Below are 18370 nucleotides of genomic sequence, written 5' to 3' on the forward strand. Positions count from 1 at the left end.
CGAACATTCATGTACAAGACCCTGTGTGGGCATCTGTTTTCATTTCTTTTGGGTATATACCTAGGAGTGGGATTTTCTGGGTCATATGATAACTCTGTGTTTAATTCTTTGAGGAACTACCAGACTGTTTTTTACCCTAAAACAGCTGTACCACTCTGCATTCCCACCAGCAGTGTTTGAGGTCCAGCTTCTACACATCCTCACTCTGCTCGTTGTATCTCTTCATTCCAGCCATCCTAGTGACTATGAAGTGGTGTCTCATTGTGGTCTTGATTAGCATTTCCCTGATGACTGATGATGTCAGTCATCTTTTTCATGGGCTTGTTTTGGCCATTTGTGTATCTTCCTTGGAGAAATAAGTGTTCAGATCCTTTGCCTGTTTCTTAATTGGATTATTTCCTTTTATTCAGTCGTACGAATTCCTTACATGTTTTAGATACAGACGTCTTTCAGGTATATGATTTGCAGATATTTTCTCTCATTCTGTGGGTTGCCTTCTCACTCCTTGATGGCGTCCTTTGAAGCACAAAAAGCTTTACATTTTGAGGGAGTCCAGTCTGTCTTTTTTTCCTCTTTTGTTGCTCATGCTTTTGGTGTCACATCTAAAATCTTTTGCCAAATCTAAGGTCGTGAAGATTTATGTCTGTCTTTTTCTAAGAGTTTTACAGTTTTAGTTCTTAGGTTTAGGTATTTGATCTATTTTTAGTTAATTTTGTATATGATGTGAGGTAGGGGTCTGACTTCATTCTTTCGCATGTGGATATCCAGTGTTCCCAGCACCACTGGTTGAAGACTATTCCTTCCTCCATTGAATGGTCTTGGCCCCTTGTTGAAATCAGTTGACCACAGATGTATGGGCTTATTTCTTGACTCTCAATTCTATTCCATTCATCGTAAGTCTTGGTGCCAGTATCTCACTGACCTGATTACCACTGCTTTGTAGTAAGTTTGAAAATGGGGTGTCAAATAGGACATGAAATTTAGACACTATAAACAACTGTCTGGAGATATTTTATGACAACCTTACGGGACATGGCAGGGATATTTAGAGCCTGTGAGCCTGTGCCAGCCGTCCTTACTCTCTAACTGGGGCACCGGGCTGCAGAGCCTGACTGATAATTCGTTCCATTCCTGGGCAGCTAAGGCCTGAAACCTGCAGTTCCTGAAGCAGTGGGGTTTCTACCAGGGCACTGCCCACTAGAGCTCATCCTGTGAAGTCAGCCCCCCTGAATCCTGAGTTTATCATGACACACATACCCATTACAGTAAAAAAACCAAGAAAACAAAAAAGCCCAAAGAGATGGCTGTTTTGAATAGGGTGGGGGCAGGGATAGGACTGCAGTCTGGGTGGTGGCAGCGGGTGGCTCCTATGTGACAATGTTACCGAGTACAGAGATTTAAGCTCTGCCCTTGCCTGCTATCGCCCAAGGATGGAAACTGCCTGCCTCTCCGGTGTCCAGGGGATAAAACCAGGAGAGTTCCAAAGCCCTGATGGGGTGAGAATTTGGGGAAAACAGAAATCTTTGACAGCCTCAGTGTCCATTCCAGATCCCCATGGTGGCAGGTTATACTCTTGGGGACCCTCCTCCTCTCCATGAGCTTCCCCTAGGAGCTTGAAGGTGTGGCCCAACATGGAGAATTGCTTGATGAGGAAATGCCAGTCAAGAGTGTTAATTGTGCTCTTTGGGTGTCTAGGGCTCTCTGGAGATCCTTCTTTCTGTGAGAAAGAAAAGTCTAACAGCTTCCAGAGAAAATGAGCAGATAACCTACAAGGAAACAAGAGCCAGACTGATACCCATGGACAGCAACACTGGACAGAAGATGACAGGGGAAGTGTTTGAAGAACTGAAGGTAGAGGACCTCTGAACCTCGAATTTTATACCCACTCCAATTGCCCTTCAAATATGAGAGCTACTAAGAGTATTTTCAGGCATATAGGGCCTCAAACATTTGGCCAGGTGAAGTACAAACAAGTACTTTGATGGGACTCGACAAGTTGATTGTAAACTTTTATAGAAATGCAAAGGACCAAGAGCAGGTGGGCACTGCGGGACAGCAAGCCTCACCAAAGATAGTGCAGTTGAAACCCCTGGTGTTGGCTCCAGGAAGTCCAAACAGTGGAGCGGAGCAGTGGACCCAGAGCCCGTGGTCAATTCCAATGAAAAGATGCTTGACCATATCAGCATCCAAGAGACACAAATCCAGATCCCAAGGGGCGCACTTCACACCCATGCTGCTGGTAGGATCTAGAAACCCAGCAAGATCAGGTCTGGAGAGACTGGATTAACCACATCTCTTGATCACAGCTGGAGGGACTGTAAACTGATGTCCTCACTTAGAAAACAACTTGGCATTCTCTTGTGATTTGGGCTTTCAGGCATCCCAGGCCCTAGCATTTGTATTCTCGCACGTGTGCCAGAAGACGTATGTAAGAAGAGCAGAGCGGCCCTGCTGAGGGCCCTGCTGAGGGCCCGGGGGCCCTCAGAGCCGAGTGGACGAGGCTGTGGTGAAGTCACCGGCGGACCAGACGCTCAGCAGTGAGCGAGCGAGCTGCGGCCTCACGCAGCAGCGCCGGCCAGCCTCACTGCAAACGCGGCCGAGGACACAGTGGGGAGGCTGTGCACAGCCAGGCACTCACCTTGAAACAAGAAACCTACAGCTGTTGAGGCACACGTGCATATGTAGGGAGAGCCCTTCTCCCCTCTGCCCACCTTGCAGCAGAGCAAAGGGACTGTAAACACAAAATCCAGGCTCGAGGTTCACGGGGGGACAACAGCAAGATACGAGTTCCTATCATGTTCTAGTTCATGGGTCCGGTTCCAGATCCAAGGCCGTCATCTTAGCAAAGGCTAACTTACCAAACTAAACAAAAGGGGCTGTCATGGACCCATGCTAGATGTAACAGGAATGAAAAACCATGATTCACTGGGTGCACCTGGGGGCTGTTAATGATTTTTTTCCCCCTGCTTATCACCTAAAATCACTTTTGCCCATCCCCTGGCCAGCCTGCATCCCTCACGTTTGCAAACACTGCAGACTGCAGGGACATCTGGGGCCAGTCTGGTGCCACCTTGCATCTCTCCTTCAGAAGGGACCCAGGAGAGGTCATTCACATCCCACTAGTTCCTGAGTTTTATGAAATGAAACGTCTAACATTGGGAAGGGCTAACATAACACAAACCATCCGATGAAATGTGTGCTTGTTTTGCTTACGAAGCAGTAGCGACATGTGTGTCTTTACTCTGAACCCCACCTTAACTCAGAGAATCATTCACTGGCTGCATCCGATTCGCAGACCAGCCCCCCTGCTGCTCACCAGGGCTGACTCCAGCTCCAGGCCTCACACCGGGAGGGGGCCTGCTGGACTGTGGCTTTATTTGCTGCCACGCCCTCTGACGCAGGTGCTCGTGATGCAGGCGTCCTTGGGTAGCCTGGGGCAGGTCTGCAGGTGAGATGCGCCTTCAGAGGGGCATCCCGGGCACTTGGCTCACCCTTAGCGAGGACCCTGCCTTCCTCGGGGTCTGAACCAGTGGGTCCTAGGAGAACTGTCCCTGGAGGGACAGAGCCCCAAGGGTTAGAGCGAGGAGGGAAGGTAGAGCCAGAATCTGAGTTGGTGTAAGGAACATGTGCCAAAAGTGAAACGCCCTGTAAGAATGTCCTGTAGAAGTGTCTCCGCACCGTCTCACCGAACAGGCCCCGTGCCCTGTGTGGTCAGGAAGGCCCTGCTGGCCTCTTGCACCGAGCACGGGTGGTGGCCTGCCCGGCGATCCTCCATGTGGAGCATGCTCAGCAGCTGCCCCTCCATGACCGCTGCGTCCTGCTCAACATCTCCTCTGTGGAGAGGTGAGGGGTGAGCTCAGCTTTATGTGGAGGGAAGGAGGGGCTGTCTGCAGTGGAGGGCCAGTCCCTCCGGGACAGACCTGGGTAGTTTGGGAGGGTCTGCTCTCCAGGCTTGTTCCTTGTCTGTAAAAGTGTGGTGTGATTCACCCCACCCTTTCCAGGATGGCATGCTTGGCTGCCCCTTGGGCGATGCTGAGTCTCCCACTTCTTCACCATGAGTGTCTCTCCCCCCCCCCCATGGTCCTTAAGGCCCCCTAGGATGGTCAGTGTTGCAAGTCCATGCCTGCTGACTTACTTTCCATGTCCTTGTCACTGCTGTGTTCAGGAAGCTGGAGGGCCAGGCTGACCTGCTCAGGCACCTGCTTGGGGGTCTCCTCCGTGTTCTCAAGCTGCACTGGAGCTGTGGATTCTAGGAGAAATCAGAATGTCCCAGCGTGCTGGCCCCATAGCCTTCTGCCTCATGCCCAGGATTGTTTCTTCACCTTCTTGAGCTGCTTCTCTCCCTCATGGTATAGAGATTGCCATGGTGAGGGCTCGGTGTGGCCCATTCATCTGCTGCCATACCCACCACTGGGGCACAGAGTCCCCTGGGCCCCAGAGCTGCCTCCAGTAGGACAGCTTTTCTCCAGGTGGGGGCCAGCCCTCACCCTCCTGCTGAACCTCAGTGCTGCTTTAGTGAAGGTCACCAGTGGCCCGAGGCTGGGCCACACGTCCTATCTGACCCAGTAGCCCCATCCTTCTAGGTGGATGCTGTGCTGTCCTTCTTATGGTCACATTCCACTCACCTCTCCCTCCGCCCCTGCTTCCTGGGGGCTATGGTGCCTCCTCCCCCTACCTCTACCCTCAGGCAGACCTTGCACTTGGCCAACCCTATATGCAAGTTAGCTTCTCTGCGGGGTCCCTGCCTGTGAGCTTGGGCTTTTTATGACTGCTTCTGTGGCTTTAGGAGGGTGTCTGGGTCACAGCCCAGCCTGCCCAGCTTCCCAGACACTTCTTCCTGGTCATCATGCCCAGTGAGCCCTTCTGCTGCTCCTCCTCTGGTCGCCGGGGCTGCAACGCCCCCACCTGCTCATTGCTGTCCCTTTTCTTCCCTGGCCTGGGAATGTTTGTGCTGGTTGAAAATTCTCACTAAACTGGTAGTTAGGGTCTGTGCCAGGGATTCCACGAGAACAGGACCTGATTTACAGGTGAGGACGAGGCCCGGCTGCGCTGCCTGGGGTCCTGAGGGCCTTCGGCGAGGGCGATGGGGGGAGGTGGCCAGTGGGCATGTTGCTCGTGGCCCGGTGTGCCACAGTCTCGGGCAAGACCTGCTGCAGACGGATGCCTGGCCCACCCGCTCCTGCTGAGCCTCGTGGGAAGGGGCCAGCCCATCTGGACCCACTGCCCTGTGCTGCTGGGGACAGGCCGAGTGGCCCACTGCTCTGCCACATGTGGTCCTGCTGGCCCAGGCTGAGCAAGATCGGAACCCGGGACACGGTCTCTTACTGTGACGGAGGGGTGCAGTCCGCAGACTGTGATGTGCGTGCCAATCACCTGGCTCCTTATTAAAGACAGATTCCAGCTGCACCGCTCTGGGTGGGGTCCTGCCCGTCTAGAAGCCCCGGGCGAGGCTGGTGCTGCTGGTCCAAGGATCTCCCTTTGAGCAGCAAGGCGTTAGATGGTGCCGTGCTCTCCTGCTTCCTGCTCACTAAGCTACCCTGTGACTCCTGGCTTGGCAAGCCTGGCTTCCGCGCCTCAGACCTCCTGGCCCCGCGCCCTGCCAGCAGCTGGACTCCGACCCGTCCTGCTGTGTCGGGAAGCCCGCGAGCCCCTGCAGCTGCGAGGGCCTGTGTGGTGCTGCATCCCCAGTGGAGGCGGTATCGGGCGCTGGGGGTGGTCTTAAGTCCAGGTGTTAGGGGCTCATCCCTCATCGTGCACGGGGACAAGGAGGAGGTGGCAGTGAGGCCCCTGGGGCTGGCCGAGGCACTCACGCGATCTCACGGTGGCCGATTTGCCAGGATAGCCCCCAAACTTGGCACTCACTCGCCCTCTGCCGTCCACCAGCTCTGAGAACCTGCCATGGGAGTCACCACGGGTCACCGCCGCGGAGCACATGCCTGGGGCCGCGCGCTCTAGGGGGATGGCCGAGGCTGCACCTGGGGGCCGGGGTCTGGGTTTCAGGCGCGTTGCGGTCACTGAGCAGGCGCAGCTCTGGCAGGCGTGCGGGCGGGGGTCTGTTTCTGAGCACCCGGGGATGCAGTCCCTCCCTGTGCCAGCGTCTGTCGGCGCCGTCCCTCGAGGCTGCAGGTGGGTGGGAGGAGTGGGTGGCTGCCCGAGTCTCATCCTGCCAGGCACCCCCAGAGGGGAGCACTGGAGATGGCGTGTGCGGCCCCAAGGCCTCATGGAGGCTTTGTGGCTTCCTGGGAAGCCCCAGGCCCTGCTCCCTGCCCACCCCCTGCATCCCATCCCAGGAGTCATAGGGCCAGCTCGCCTAGCCCACCCTGGACCCCAGATCTCCACCTGCAGGGCATGGCCAGCCACTCGGACCTGACAGGACACCTGAGAGAGGCCCCCCCACCCCCACATGCCCGGAGAGTGAGGGCGTGGCTTCTCTGTGGGCCCTTGTGCCCTAACTGTGCCCCCCAGCCCTCCCTCAGGCAGGTGTGCCTGCAGCTGCGCAGGGTCTGACCCTCCTGCCAGGTGCCCATGTGTCTGTTCTCTGGGGCTGTGTTGTGGCCCAGCCACTGTCCGCCTCCCTGCTCCCTCCCTGCTCCCTGTTGCCCTCCCCAAAGCGTCCATGGGGCGTGCCATCTCCCCACAGCATGTCTGTGCTCCAGCATGGCAGCAGCCTTGTGCAGGACCTGGTGGGGCCCTCTGGGCCTCCTGGGCACTGCGGGGCAGACCACATCCTCTGTGTGGCCTGAGGCTCTGTGCTTCTCAGCTCTTTCCCCTCCGTCTGTCCTCCTGGGTCTTCCTGCCTCTCCCAGGCCGCCCCTCCCTGTGGCCATCCTTCTGTCCAGAGGCTCCTTGTGAGTCAGGCCTGGCTGCAAGGCCACTCCCCGGGGACAAGGTGGGGAGCAATATGCTTATGTCTACAAATTCCCAGTGCACTGACCCTGCACTAACTGTCCGTGAGTCCTTCCTTCCCCACCGATTTTCACACCCCCAAATTCTCCTGTGTGAACACAGTCCTGCTTTGCGGTTGTCTGATGTCCCTGGGACAGTGTCGCCGGTGTGGGTCCTGGGGTTGACCTGTCTCCTGGGCAAGGATGCCACACCCCAAGGAGGGCAGCCCAGGCCGCTGTCCTGCTGGGGGCCCGCAGTGAGCACGAGGGGCTGGGCCGCCTTCCTGGCCCCATCAGTGGCCGTCCCCACCCCACTGTCCCTGGCAGGCCCGTACTTACAGGTGATGATGTAGAGGTGAGCAGGCTCGCTGTGCAGTTGGTCGCCCTCCGTGCTCTGCACGGCGGTCACCGACAGCTGGTAGCGCCGTCCTGGCAGCAGGTCCCGCACCGTGTAGGACGTCAGCCTCCCGTTAGGGACATAGCGGCTCTTGGTGCTCTGGCTGGTGGTCACGTTGATGACGTATGCCTCCAGCAAGGTACTTGGAGTGGGGGTGTCCCAGACCACATGGGCAGAGGTGGCTGTGACTCTGGCGGCTGTCAGGTTTGCTGGCGGCAGGGGCCCTGATAGGCACGGAGCAGGGGAGGGAGGTGAAAGGGGCCACCACCAAGTTTAAAGATCTGACACGACTGCTGAAGTCTCCCGGAAGCCCCATGTGGTCATGATGGACAACCTTACAGTCCTAAAGGGTGGTGTGGAGGGGTGTTTGCAGCTGGGTCAGCAGCAGCGCATCCTTCTGCCCGAGAGGCCCCCCAACATGCTGCCTGGGAGCAGCCACGGAGGCCCTATCCCTGCGCAGCCTGTCAGCGTATTCTCCTTTTGATTCCTTAAGCCGGGCCATGTGCACCCTCCCCTGGGGTATGGGAGGGGGCCAGACGGGCAGGGAGTGGGCCAGGGTCCCAGCACTCAGGGTCAGTGCCAGGACTTGAGCCGGTCCTCACCCCCCCGGCCCCCCCCCCCCCCCCCCCACCCCCCGCCCATGGGCTGTCCATGTGCCTCCCCCAGCTGGGCTGTCCTGGAACCTGAAACCAAGACCCTGCCCAGACCTTCCCTCCTCACCACGCACCCCTCCTTGTTCATGGGTCCCCCTGGCGTGGACAGCATGGCACTCTGGTCCCCTCCATATTGGGGTGGGAGGGGTGGTGAGGGCCAGGCCTCCTCTCCACCAGATACCGTGAAGATCAGGGACTGGACAGTGTGGGCATTCAGCTGCATGCCCTCTGGCCTTTTGCTTCTGACCCCCGTCTGGTAGGAGCCCAGGAGCCTTTGGGTGCTGGAAGCAGAGGGCTTCCTGGGATGCCCACCCTTCCTGGCGCCTGTGGGGAAGACCTCTGGGGTGCCAGAGCCACTTTGGTAGGACTCGGGCTGGAGGGAGGTGAGAGCTTCCAAAGGTCCCACAAGACCTGAGGTCATGTACTCACGAGTCCACACGTGCAGTGGGGCCGAGGCCAGGCTCTCGGTGGGAGGCTCTTGTCCCCCAAGCCCGCTGAGGGCAGTCACCTGGATGGTGTATCTCCTTCCTGGCAGCAGGGCCCTGGGGGAGGGAGGCCAGGGAGAGACTCCACTGCCAGACTGTAACTCCTTCCACACAGGCGGGACTAGTTGTGGGTGGTCCTGCAGGTGGCCTCCGGAATGACCAGATTTGTGGCCTGAGACCCGTGTGTTCCTCAGGTGGGAGCTACTCCCTGGTCTGTCTGTCTAGTACAGGGCAGGGGTCGAGAATGGCCCACACCTGCCTGGGAGGGCTATGGTGCAGAGACTGGTGTTCAGGCAGGAGAGGCCAGAAAGGGGCACTTGGAGGTCATTGTGCAGAAGAGGGTCAACAAGCAGGCCCCACTGCCCTCCTGGGTGGCCCTCAGCGGGAGTTCCCGGGACAGTTCCCGGCACCCTCATGGATGAGAGGACCTCGCTGCCCCCACACCTCTGTGCAGCGTGTTTCATGCTGAGCACCCGCTTCCTCCTGGGGGCCCTGAATCGACAGCAGGCAGGGGAGCCCCGGGTCCAGCCCCCGATAAAAACCCTGGACGCTGCGTCTCTCCCGGGCTCCCCTGAAGACAGCACCTCACATGTCGTCACGCCTGGTGGTGGCCTGTGTAACTCCAGGGGGAGGGGCCCCAGAAGCTCAGCCCTGGTCCCCCGGCTTCTCCCTTCCTGTGCGTTGCACCATTTCTCTGTTGTGAATCCCAGCTGGGGGCACAGCCTCTGCTGAGTCTGGGGGGGCCCTAGTGAGTCACCGGGCCGGGTGGTCCTGACGACCCTGACTCAGTCACCAAGTGCCCACCCAGGGTCCCACGTGTGTTTTTGTCACACCAGTCCTTAGAAGTGGGCAGGACATCCATCAAGAAAGGTCACGGCAACACTTAAAACACAAAGCAGAGTCTTGTTTCCAGCACAGCAGGCAAGCAAAATAGGGTCTTGGTGAGTCTGCCGACCAGCGATGCGCAGCCGTGTGGGTGGCTCAGGGATGCGGACGGACGCGTCCCCGCCTGGCCTGGCCTGCCTGCCCCCGGCCCCTGCCCCCCTCAGGCGCCCCTCTGCACGGCCACGGCCTGTGGCGGCTCTGGGCGGGGGGCTGCTGCTCTGTCCCCACAGAGCCGACCTGGCGTCTGCTGTGTCAGAGGTGCGGCTGACTCGGTGGGGGTCTCCTCAGCTGGAGCGGTGTTCGCGCTGCAGGCACAGGGACCCCAGCCCGTCTTCTCCCCACCTGCCCGTCTTCAGCACTGCTCCCAGCAGGCGTCAGACGCCTCCCTGGCTGGCGAACCTCCCCGAGGGGCCCGTCACGGACCGCGCGGGCCGAGGCCGCGGTCTGGGCCTTCACTGTGGGGCCGTTCCAGCTTTTACTGCAGTCCTCAGCCAGTCTGAACGACTGACGTTCTTGTGGGTTGTATTTACTTTGTAGTTTTGTGTGTATTTGATTTGTAATAATTAAGCATAAGACGTTTATATGCCTAGCTTAAGGTTCTAACATACGATTTGAACAATATAAAAATGTAAGGCAAGTGTAGGGGTTCCCTGTGTCTCCCTTCAGAGGGGCCTGTGTGACTCAGGCTAGGACAGCTCTGTGCCGCTCTCTGGGTGGCTCGGTCTCATTGTGCAGGAGGCACGACCCCCCGAGTTTTAGAGCGTCCTCTACTTTGCCAGGGCCCTTTCAGACACCTGTCTGGCAGCACCTGTGACGGGACAAGGCAGGGCTGAGGCCTGGGACACAGGGGGCTCTGCCTGTCAGAGTTGGGCAGGTGCTTGGGCAGCACAGGCGGTGCACGCACCCCTGCTTCTCAAGGCGGGCAGGGCAGGGGGGGAGTGGCAGGGGAGGGGCACCGAGGGAGAAAGGAGGAAGCCCCAGAGCCCCGAGGGAAGCGAAGGCCGGCCCCTTGCTCTCACCCGAACGTGAACCTGTCCACGCTCTTGTCCACGTCGGTGGACTGGTCCTCCTGGGCCTCAGGATGCCGGATGGACACGCGGACGCTGCTGACGGTGGCGTGACGGATCCTGTGCAGAGCCCACCGCACTGAGATGGTGCTGGCTGTCACGTTGGTGACCTCAAGGCCCTCAACCGGGCGGGGTCCTGGGGGGCAATAGGCCCCTCAGCTGATGCTGGCACCTTTTCCTCGCTCCAGGGGAAGGCAGGGGCTTGAGACAATGAGACAGGGCTCGGGAAGTGTGCTGGGGGGTCACCCAAGTGAGGTGCCGGCCCACCTGGGCTTGCTGGTGTGGCCTTCAGCCACAGTGGGACTAGGGTCAATCGGACAGGCTCCTGCCTGGGGTGGGGCGTGAGGCAGCTCCACCAGAGGCCTGGGGTCTTGCCTATTTAGACATGCCAGGCAGTGGGGCGGGGCCCTTGGGACACACGGACCGTGGGACCTCCTTTTTCTTTTCTCTGGCCGTTTTGGCTGCACTGACAGTGAACATTTGGGCGATGCTGGGGCCTACCAAGGATGGAAGCTGGGAAAATCCTGGGCTACTGTGGGGAAGGGCCTGGGTGAACCACAGGGGCCAGGAGGGGAGCTCTTGTCTCCTGACAGGTGCCCAGTCTGTTGGGCAGCGGTCCCTCCTGCCCACCCTGGTCTCCTGGGGAGACCCCACTCTCACTCTGTCGGTGGAGGGGTAGGGATGCCATTTCTTCCTAAAGCCAAGCTCAGGCTGAGCCCACTCTGCCCCACAAGCTCACTCAGGTCCTCCTGCTGGCCCAGGTGCATTCTCAGTGCCTCTTGGCTGGCCTTCCCCACCACACACCTGTCCTGAGTTTCTCATCTCATCCCTCACTTGGCCCTCAATGTCCTCAGGGTCAGTGTCTGGCTTGGGCTGGCAGGTGACACCTGGGCACCTTCCTCCTCCCACAAAATTCCTGTCCGTGCCTCTGAGCATTCTCGCCTCCCTCCTTCCCCAGCCTGAGTCCCCACTGTGGGTCCTGGCTGTCTGGCTTCACAGTGCTCCTGGGGCCGGCCCTGCCTGCCTGCTTTGACCTGTGCCAGCACCCGGTATGGTGGGAGCAGACCCCCTTGTGTGCTGGCCACACTCTGAACCCCTACCAGCTGCCCTCATGGGCCCTCTGTGCCGCCTAGGGGACCACTGCCCCGTCCGTGCTCCTTCCTCCAGCCTCTAGCACCCCCTCCCACAGTCTCCTGCGGGCCCCTGGCCTCTGCCCACCATTGGTTCCTCCCCGTGGAGGACCGGGCCCTCCCCTGTAGATCCCAGAAGCAGACAAGCCAGGTAAGGCCCCAAGGCCTCCCTAGACTATGCTTCCCCGTCCTGCGCAGCTGTACCCCCAGAGGCCCCTCCCTGCCGGCCCCCTTCTCTAGAACTGCCACCAGCAGGCTCCATCCCCACCCCCTCAGCGTGCTGGGATGACCTCCTGGGCCCCTGGCCTGTCCCCTCAGCACCCCCAACGTGGGCTGGCCCCTGGCAGGTGCCTTCTCGGGGAGCCCCCTCCCCCGGGCCTCACTCCTAAGCCCCGGCGCCCTGGGGCCCCTGGCCAGCGCGCCTCTCCAGTGGCCGCAGACATGCCCAGGGGGCACTCACGTGTGCGGGCGAGCAGGAGCACCGGCCTGCTGATGTCGTTCTTGTTGTTGGCGTTGCGCTTGACCGAGAACACGGAGATGTTGTAGGCTCTGCCGGCCGCGAGGGCCCGCAGCTGGTGCGAGGAGCGGCTCCGGTCCACAAAGTCCGTGCGGCGGTAGGCACCGTCCGAGGAGGTGTAGGTGACCGCGTAGCCGTCGAGCATCTGCCTGGCGGCCTGGCCTTCAGGTGGACGCCAGGAGATGGAGACCCCACTCTCTTCCACTCGCTCCACCTTGAGGGCCGTTGGTGGGAAGAGCTCTTCAGGGTTCCCGTCAAGAACAAGGGAAGGGGTGGTCAGCTGTCAGCCACGGAAGCCCTGGCCCCCAGCCAGACGTCTCACCTGGTGGCTCGGGTCCGCCACCCCCGGCGGAGGTGAACAACTGCAGGTGGGGAGCCAGCTCCTGTTGCCACAGTGGCCCTGTCCACCTGGTCTCTGGCCAGGGCCTCCTGGAGGGTCTCAGGTGTGTGTGCTCAGGTGAGTGCATTGAAGCCTCCTGGGCCGCTAGACACCCCTCCCTGCTTCTTGGGAAACTAGATGCTCTGCCCTGGGGGGTGCTCAGCGCTTGGGTCTGTGCCCTCTGGGGGACGAGGGGGCCCGCCTATGCTGGCACCTTTGCCACCTCACCTTTGGCACAGTCCTTGCCTGTGTAGCCCACTTTGCAGGTGCAGCTGTGGGACCCATTGCTGGCCAAGCAGTAGCCGCGGGCCCCGCAGGGGCTGGAGAAGCAGGGGTCACTCACTGGGGAAGAGGAAAGGAGCAGTGAACACTGGGGCCTTACCCGCTCCCCCAGAGGGACCCCTGCTCTCGGGGGCAACAGGTCCTTCCTGTGTAGGCGTGTTTGTGGGGGTGGATGTGGGTGGAGCCATCCCAGGCAGCGATTTGAGGAGGTGAGGGAGGGGAAACGCAGGGCTTTCCAGGAGAGCTCTCACCGAGAGGCTGGCTCAGAGACAGAGCCCGGTCATCCCACCGCCACTCCAAGCCCAGGTAGCCTGGCGGGCGGCGACTCAGGATGGGGCGAGCACAGTGCTGCCCCTCCTGGGGAGAACCTGGCAGCCAGGGCAGCCTCCCTCTGCCCCGGGGCTGTGGGCACCCAGGGGACCTGAGTTCCCTAGGCCAAGGCCAGTGCCCGCAGGTTCCCACTGAAGCCACGGGAGCCCCCTTATCACTGTCGCGGCCACTAACCTTGGTCCTCCGGGTGTGCCCTCACCCACCCCAAGCTTGTGCAGTGAGACTCCCTGGCCACAAGCGGCCCCCAGGGTGCTTATGCCCGGACTCCCAGGCCCCACAGTCCCTGGGCCCTAGGCCTTCGCCCTCCCCCAGCCCAGTTCAGCCTTCACTGCCCTGTGGCCCTGTGCACCCCACCCAGCGGCCTGCTGCCAGCCAAGCCCAGCCTGGGGGCTAGGACAGGACATGCCCCTGGGACACACCCATCCTAGGAGGAGAGCGGAGACCAGCAAATTGAAGAGACAGTTGCAGAGAGTGGCAAGTCCTATAAAGGAGGAAAATGTGCGGAGAGTTCCCAGGTGTAAGGAGAGGTGAGCTCCGGGACACTGGGGCTGCAGTGAGCTCCACTCCCACGGGGCCAGCCTGTCTCTGGGAGTGAGGGGGGCCGTTGGAGGGGCAAGTGCAGGAGGCGGGTAGCTGGCATCAGGGGACCCAGCAGAGGCCAGAGGACAGGGCCTCTGGAGGAGTGGGGGCTTGGCCCCTGCCTCCCTACCTGTCTCACAGTGGTAGCCGAAGAAGCCCTCTGGGCAGACGCACAGGTAGGCCCCGCCATCGTTCTCACATCGGCCTCCGTGCTGGCAGGGGCTGGAGTGGCAGCCATCCACCTCTGGAGAACACCCAGAGAGTCGGCCAGAGCCGCCAGGGGGTGTCTGGGGGAGGGAGGAGAGGACAGCGGGAAGAAGGGAAGGGGGATCGAGGAGAGATGCCGGGTGGGGGGTGGGGTTGCTGGGGAAATCCCCCTCAGCCTCGGAGCTCCCTTCCTGGGGTGCCCCCCCCCCCCCCCCGCCCTGGGGCCAGGGGCCAAGCCATGTCCCTCTGCTCTCCGAGTGGCCCAGGGTCTACGCTTGTTGAGAATAGGTTTGTCCAGGATGTCCAGGGCATCTCGAATGTGGGTGAGGGCCCAGCCGCTCAGGGGACCCCGCCGAGCACAGCCCCTACCTGTCTCGCAGTGGACTCCAGTGAAGCCTGCAGGGCACTGGCAGACAAAGGCCCCCAGGAGGTCCCTGCAGGAGCCCCCATTATGGCATGGCTGCGCTTGGCACTCGTCTGTCTCTGCAGAGACAGGACAGGAGGCTGCAAGGCCCTACGCAGGTTCCATCTAGGTGGGACGCAGGCCCTACACGGCCCTACACAGGACTGCACGGCCCTGCGTGGGCTCTACGCGGACCTCCGGGGGCCTCCACAGCCCCTGGATTTCACGTGTGTGCGGAGGCTTTAGCCTGATGCCCCCCCTCTCAGCTGTCTGCCCAAAAAAGGCCCTACCCCCAAGTCACTTCAGCATTTCACTGCTCAGGCTTCTCAGGGGCCTGGACACATCCTGGGCCTGGCCCTCCCTGGAGCAGTGTCTCTGTCTCAGGGCTTAGAGCCCTACCCAGGTGTGAGGGGTACAGGCTCATCCACCAGTGTGCCCGCAGGCCTCCCCTCCCTCTGCCGGTTGGAGCACAGGCCCAGGGGCAGGGTGTGACTCTCTCCACCCCAGCTCCTCTACGCTGGGGCAGAGGCTGCAGAAGGCGAGAGGACCTCAAGGTCAGCTTGCTCCCCCGGAGGTGGAGGATGAGATGTTTCCAAAGAGAGGCGGGAGTCACAGAGCAGGCAGTGCTGGGCCAGGCAGCCTGGGGGAGGCGGGGAGGGGGTGGAGCTGCGCCTGCAGTCTTACCCTCCTTTGTGCCCTGTGAGGCAGGAGCCCCCCTGCAGGCACGGCTGGGAGGCTGGGATCCGCACTCTCCAGCTTCCGAGAGGGGAGCCCAGGTGCACGGGCACCAGGAGGGACCCCAAGAATAAAGCGGTGTTGTGATTGGAGGCAGTGGCTTGAAGCCAAATAAGATGGACATAAATTAGCTTTGTTCTGAGGAGCCAGACAGAATTGTCCGGCACCCCTCAGTGCTTGGAGAGGCCCGAAACACCTTGGAGAGGAAGAGGTGGGCAGTGGGCCCCAGGATGGGGGATGCTCATCATGACCTTGAGGACGTCACTCCAGCGGCTGCCAGGTGGCCAGGCCCCATCTTGCCAATTCCCCATTCACAGCCACTACGTATGAAATCCCTACATTTGGGGACGAGGCCTTCACTTTAGAGTATTTGCCACAGGCTTATTTTTTATTTTAAACTGGGAGCGGTGCTCCGGAATTCAAAATCTTCAATTTAGAAAAGTTTAATTTTAATGCTTAAAATGTAACGAAGTAGATAAATGGTAGTGAATAAGACACCCAGGAGCTAGAATGCTCACTGGCTCATCCGGGCACACGCACTTCCCCACCCTTGTGATGCGGATTTCTGGGGTTATGTCTTTGCCTCTTTAGGGTTTTAATTGTTATGAACTAAACAATGTATGGTTTTGTTTTTGCTATTTATGAATTTTATTAAAAGGATATCGTGATACATGTACTCTTCTCTCACTCAAAATGATACTAATGAGCTGTCTCCATGCTGTTGTAGGTCTCTGTGTGAACACGACAGTAACAGAGTCCACGGCGGGATTCTACCGTACTCTGTCCATTCTTGGGTGGTGGGCATTTGGGTTGGTTTTAGACTTTTTGTTATTTTAAAAAATGCTTCTATTTCCTTTCATAGCTCTTGGTATAAATGTGCCCATTTTCTTAGATTTAAACGTAGAACTGGAATCTCTGGGACACAGTTTCTATGCCTGGTCAAATTGATAGGCAGGTTACCAAACCCTTTTCAAAGTGTTTGTATTAATTTACACTCCCTCCGGCAATTTGTAAGAAATCCTGGTCATCCACATTACCACCAGTAGATGGCTTCTTAGACTTCTGCACTTCTGTCAGCTGACTGCACCTCACTGTGCTTTTGATTTGCATTTTGCTGATAATATTTCTCTTTATTTTTGTCGGCTTTATTATCTCCTCTTCTATGAAAGGCGTACTCCGTGTGTTTTGCCGATTTTCCTACTAGGTTGATGATTCTTTTCTTATTAATTCATAGAGTTTTTTATATATTCTTGAAACCAGTCATATATATATCTTTTCCTGGTTTGTAGCTTATATCCCACTTTCTTCCTTAGGGCTGATGATTTTAAGTTTCTAATTCTTATATAGTCAAATTTGTCCTTTTTTTTTTTTTTCTTTTATAGTTAGGGCTTTTTTTATGGCTTAAGAAATCTTTCCTTATCCCAAGGCCAAAAAGATACCTATATTTTCCACATAAAATTTTATAGTTTTAGAAAAACATTTAAGTCCTTAATTGGAATGAATTCTTGTGTGTGGTGAAAAGTAGGACAATGTAATATTTTATTAAATGCATAACCATTTTATTCCAGCTGTTGTGAAGATTGTCTCATAGGATTTTTTAGAAGTTTATAGTTTTAGTTTTTACACTTATGTCTATAATTCATTTAACATTTGTAAACACTTATCATATTTGGTGCTATTATATATAATATTGTTCATTTTATATTATTTTCCAAGTGTTCACTGGTAGACTGTGAAAATATTAAGGTTTTGTATATTGTCCCTGTCCTGTGACTCACTTGAATTTGCTTATTTATTCTATAGCTTTTTCTTGTAGAATCTCTTAGGATTTCCTATGTGCATGACCATGTCATCTTTCTTCCAGTAGATGTGACTTTTATTTCCTTTCCTTGTCTGTGGCCCTGTCTGGGACCTCCAGGACAATGCAGGAAGGAATCAGTGAAATGGACACACTGCCTTATTACTGATTACAGCAGTACGCCTCTCACCCTGAAGTACTTTGTTAGCTGTTGCTGTTTCATGGATACCCTTCATCAGGTTAAAGACATTCCCTTCTATCTACTTTTAGTTTATTAAGAGTTTTAAATAGTAGTTGAATATTTTCAGATGATTTTTCTGCATCTATTGAAATGATCATATGGTTTTCTCCTTCATATCCTAATATGGTGAATTATACTTACTGATTTTCAAGTGTTAAACCAATCTGTATTCTTGAGATAAATCCCACTTGGTCATGATATATTATCCTTTTTATATAACAATGTGTTTGATTTAGTAATATTTTGTTAGGATTTTCATGTCCATGTTCGTGAGGAATATTAGTCTGTAATTTCATTTTTTTTTTCTTTTCTTTTTTTTACATATGCTCCACACACAGTGTGGAGCCCAATGCAGGGCTTGAACTCACGACCCTGAGATCAAGACCTGAGCTGAGATCAAGAATTGGATGCTTAACCCACTGAGCCACCCAGGCACCCCTAAGTTCATTTTTTAAGAAAAAAATAACCTCTCTGTCTTGTTTTGGTATCAAGACAATACTGGTTTCACAAAATGAATCAAGTGCTCTTCTTTCTTTATTCTCTGAAGAAGCTTGTGTAGGGTTAGTATTCTTTTCTTCAGTGTTTGATAGAATTCATCAGTGAAGCAATCCATTCCTGCCATTTTCTTTGCAGAAAGGTTTTTAATTACATATTAAAATTCTTTAATAGGTATGGGGCTATTCATATTTTCTATTTATTCTTCTGTCATTTTTGGTAATTTGTGTCTTTCAAGGTATTTATCCCTTTTCTTTAAGTTGTCAGATATACTGACCTCAACTTGCTCACAGTATCTCTTCCTTGTCCTTTAAATGCTTGTTAGGATCCTTACTGATGTCTCCTCTTTCATTCTGATATTGCTAATTTTTCTTTCTTATTTCTTGATCAGTCTAACTAGAGGTTTTTCAATAAGGAACCAGCTTTTGGTTTCATTGATTTTCTCTGAATATGTCTTTTATAATTACATTTTCTAATTGTTGTTGATATATTAAAATGCAATTTTGTTATAATTACCTATATCCAGTAAACATATTATATTTTCTATCATTTTCAGTAGTTTGCTTATAGATTGAAGACAACCATACTGCTTATAGATTAAAGTTTGCTTATAGATTAAAGACAACAAATACTGACATTCTTACTCCCTACCTTCATATTTTCATGATTTTATTTTCTTTTTCTTACGTTATTGCATTGGCTAGTACTTCCAATATAATATTGATGAGGCTTAGTGACAGTGGGCATCCTTGTCTCCATTTTTTTTTTTTTTTTTTGAGAGGGAGAGAGAGAAGTGGGGAGGGTGTAGAGGGAGAGTGAGAGAGAGAGAATCTTGAGCAGGCTCCATGCCCCAGCGTGGAGCCTGAGACAGGGCTTGATCTCACAACCCTGAGATCATGACCT

The 18370-nt window shown here is 56.0% G+C and overlaps 1 protein-coding gene across 5 annotated transcripts in view; it reads right to left on the reverse strand.

Annotated features, from left to right (window-relative positions):
• Positions 1–18370, reverse strand: part of SNED1 (sushi, nidogen and EGF like domains 1) — an 83863-nt gene that overhangs the window by 14698 nt on the left and 50795 nt on the right. For all 5 annotated transcript variants that reach the window (XM_035006703.1, XM_035006701.1, XM_035006702.1 and 2 more), the window contains 10 exons: positions 14165–14278; positions 13719–13832; positions 12626–12739; positions 11962–12258; positions 10324–10507; positions 8364–8476; positions 7224–7505; positions 5976–6120; positions 5811–5893; positions 4136–4249 (listed from right to left, as the gene is read on the reverse strand). In XM_035006703.1, the coding sequence (XP_034862594.1) occupies positions 4136–4249; positions 5811–5893; positions 5976–6120; positions 7224–7505; positions 8364–8476; positions 10324–10507; positions 11962–12258; positions 12626–12739; positions 13719–13832; positions 14165–14278 (1560 nt within the window). The remainder of the gene's footprint in view (positions 1–4135; positions 4250–5810; positions 5894–5975; positions 6121–7223; positions 7506–8363; positions 8477–10323; positions 10508–11961; positions 12259–12625; positions 12740–13718; positions 13833–14164; positions 14279–18370) is intronic.

This window comes from Mirounga leonina, unplaced genomic scaffold (assembly GCF_011800145.1).
Source record: "Mirounga leonina isolate KUSES-001 unplaced genomic scaffold, KU_Mleo_1.0 Mir_151, whole genome shotgun sequence".
Lineage (NCBI taxonomy): Eukaryota > Metazoa > Chordata > Mammalia > Carnivora > Phocidae > Mirounga > Mirounga leonina.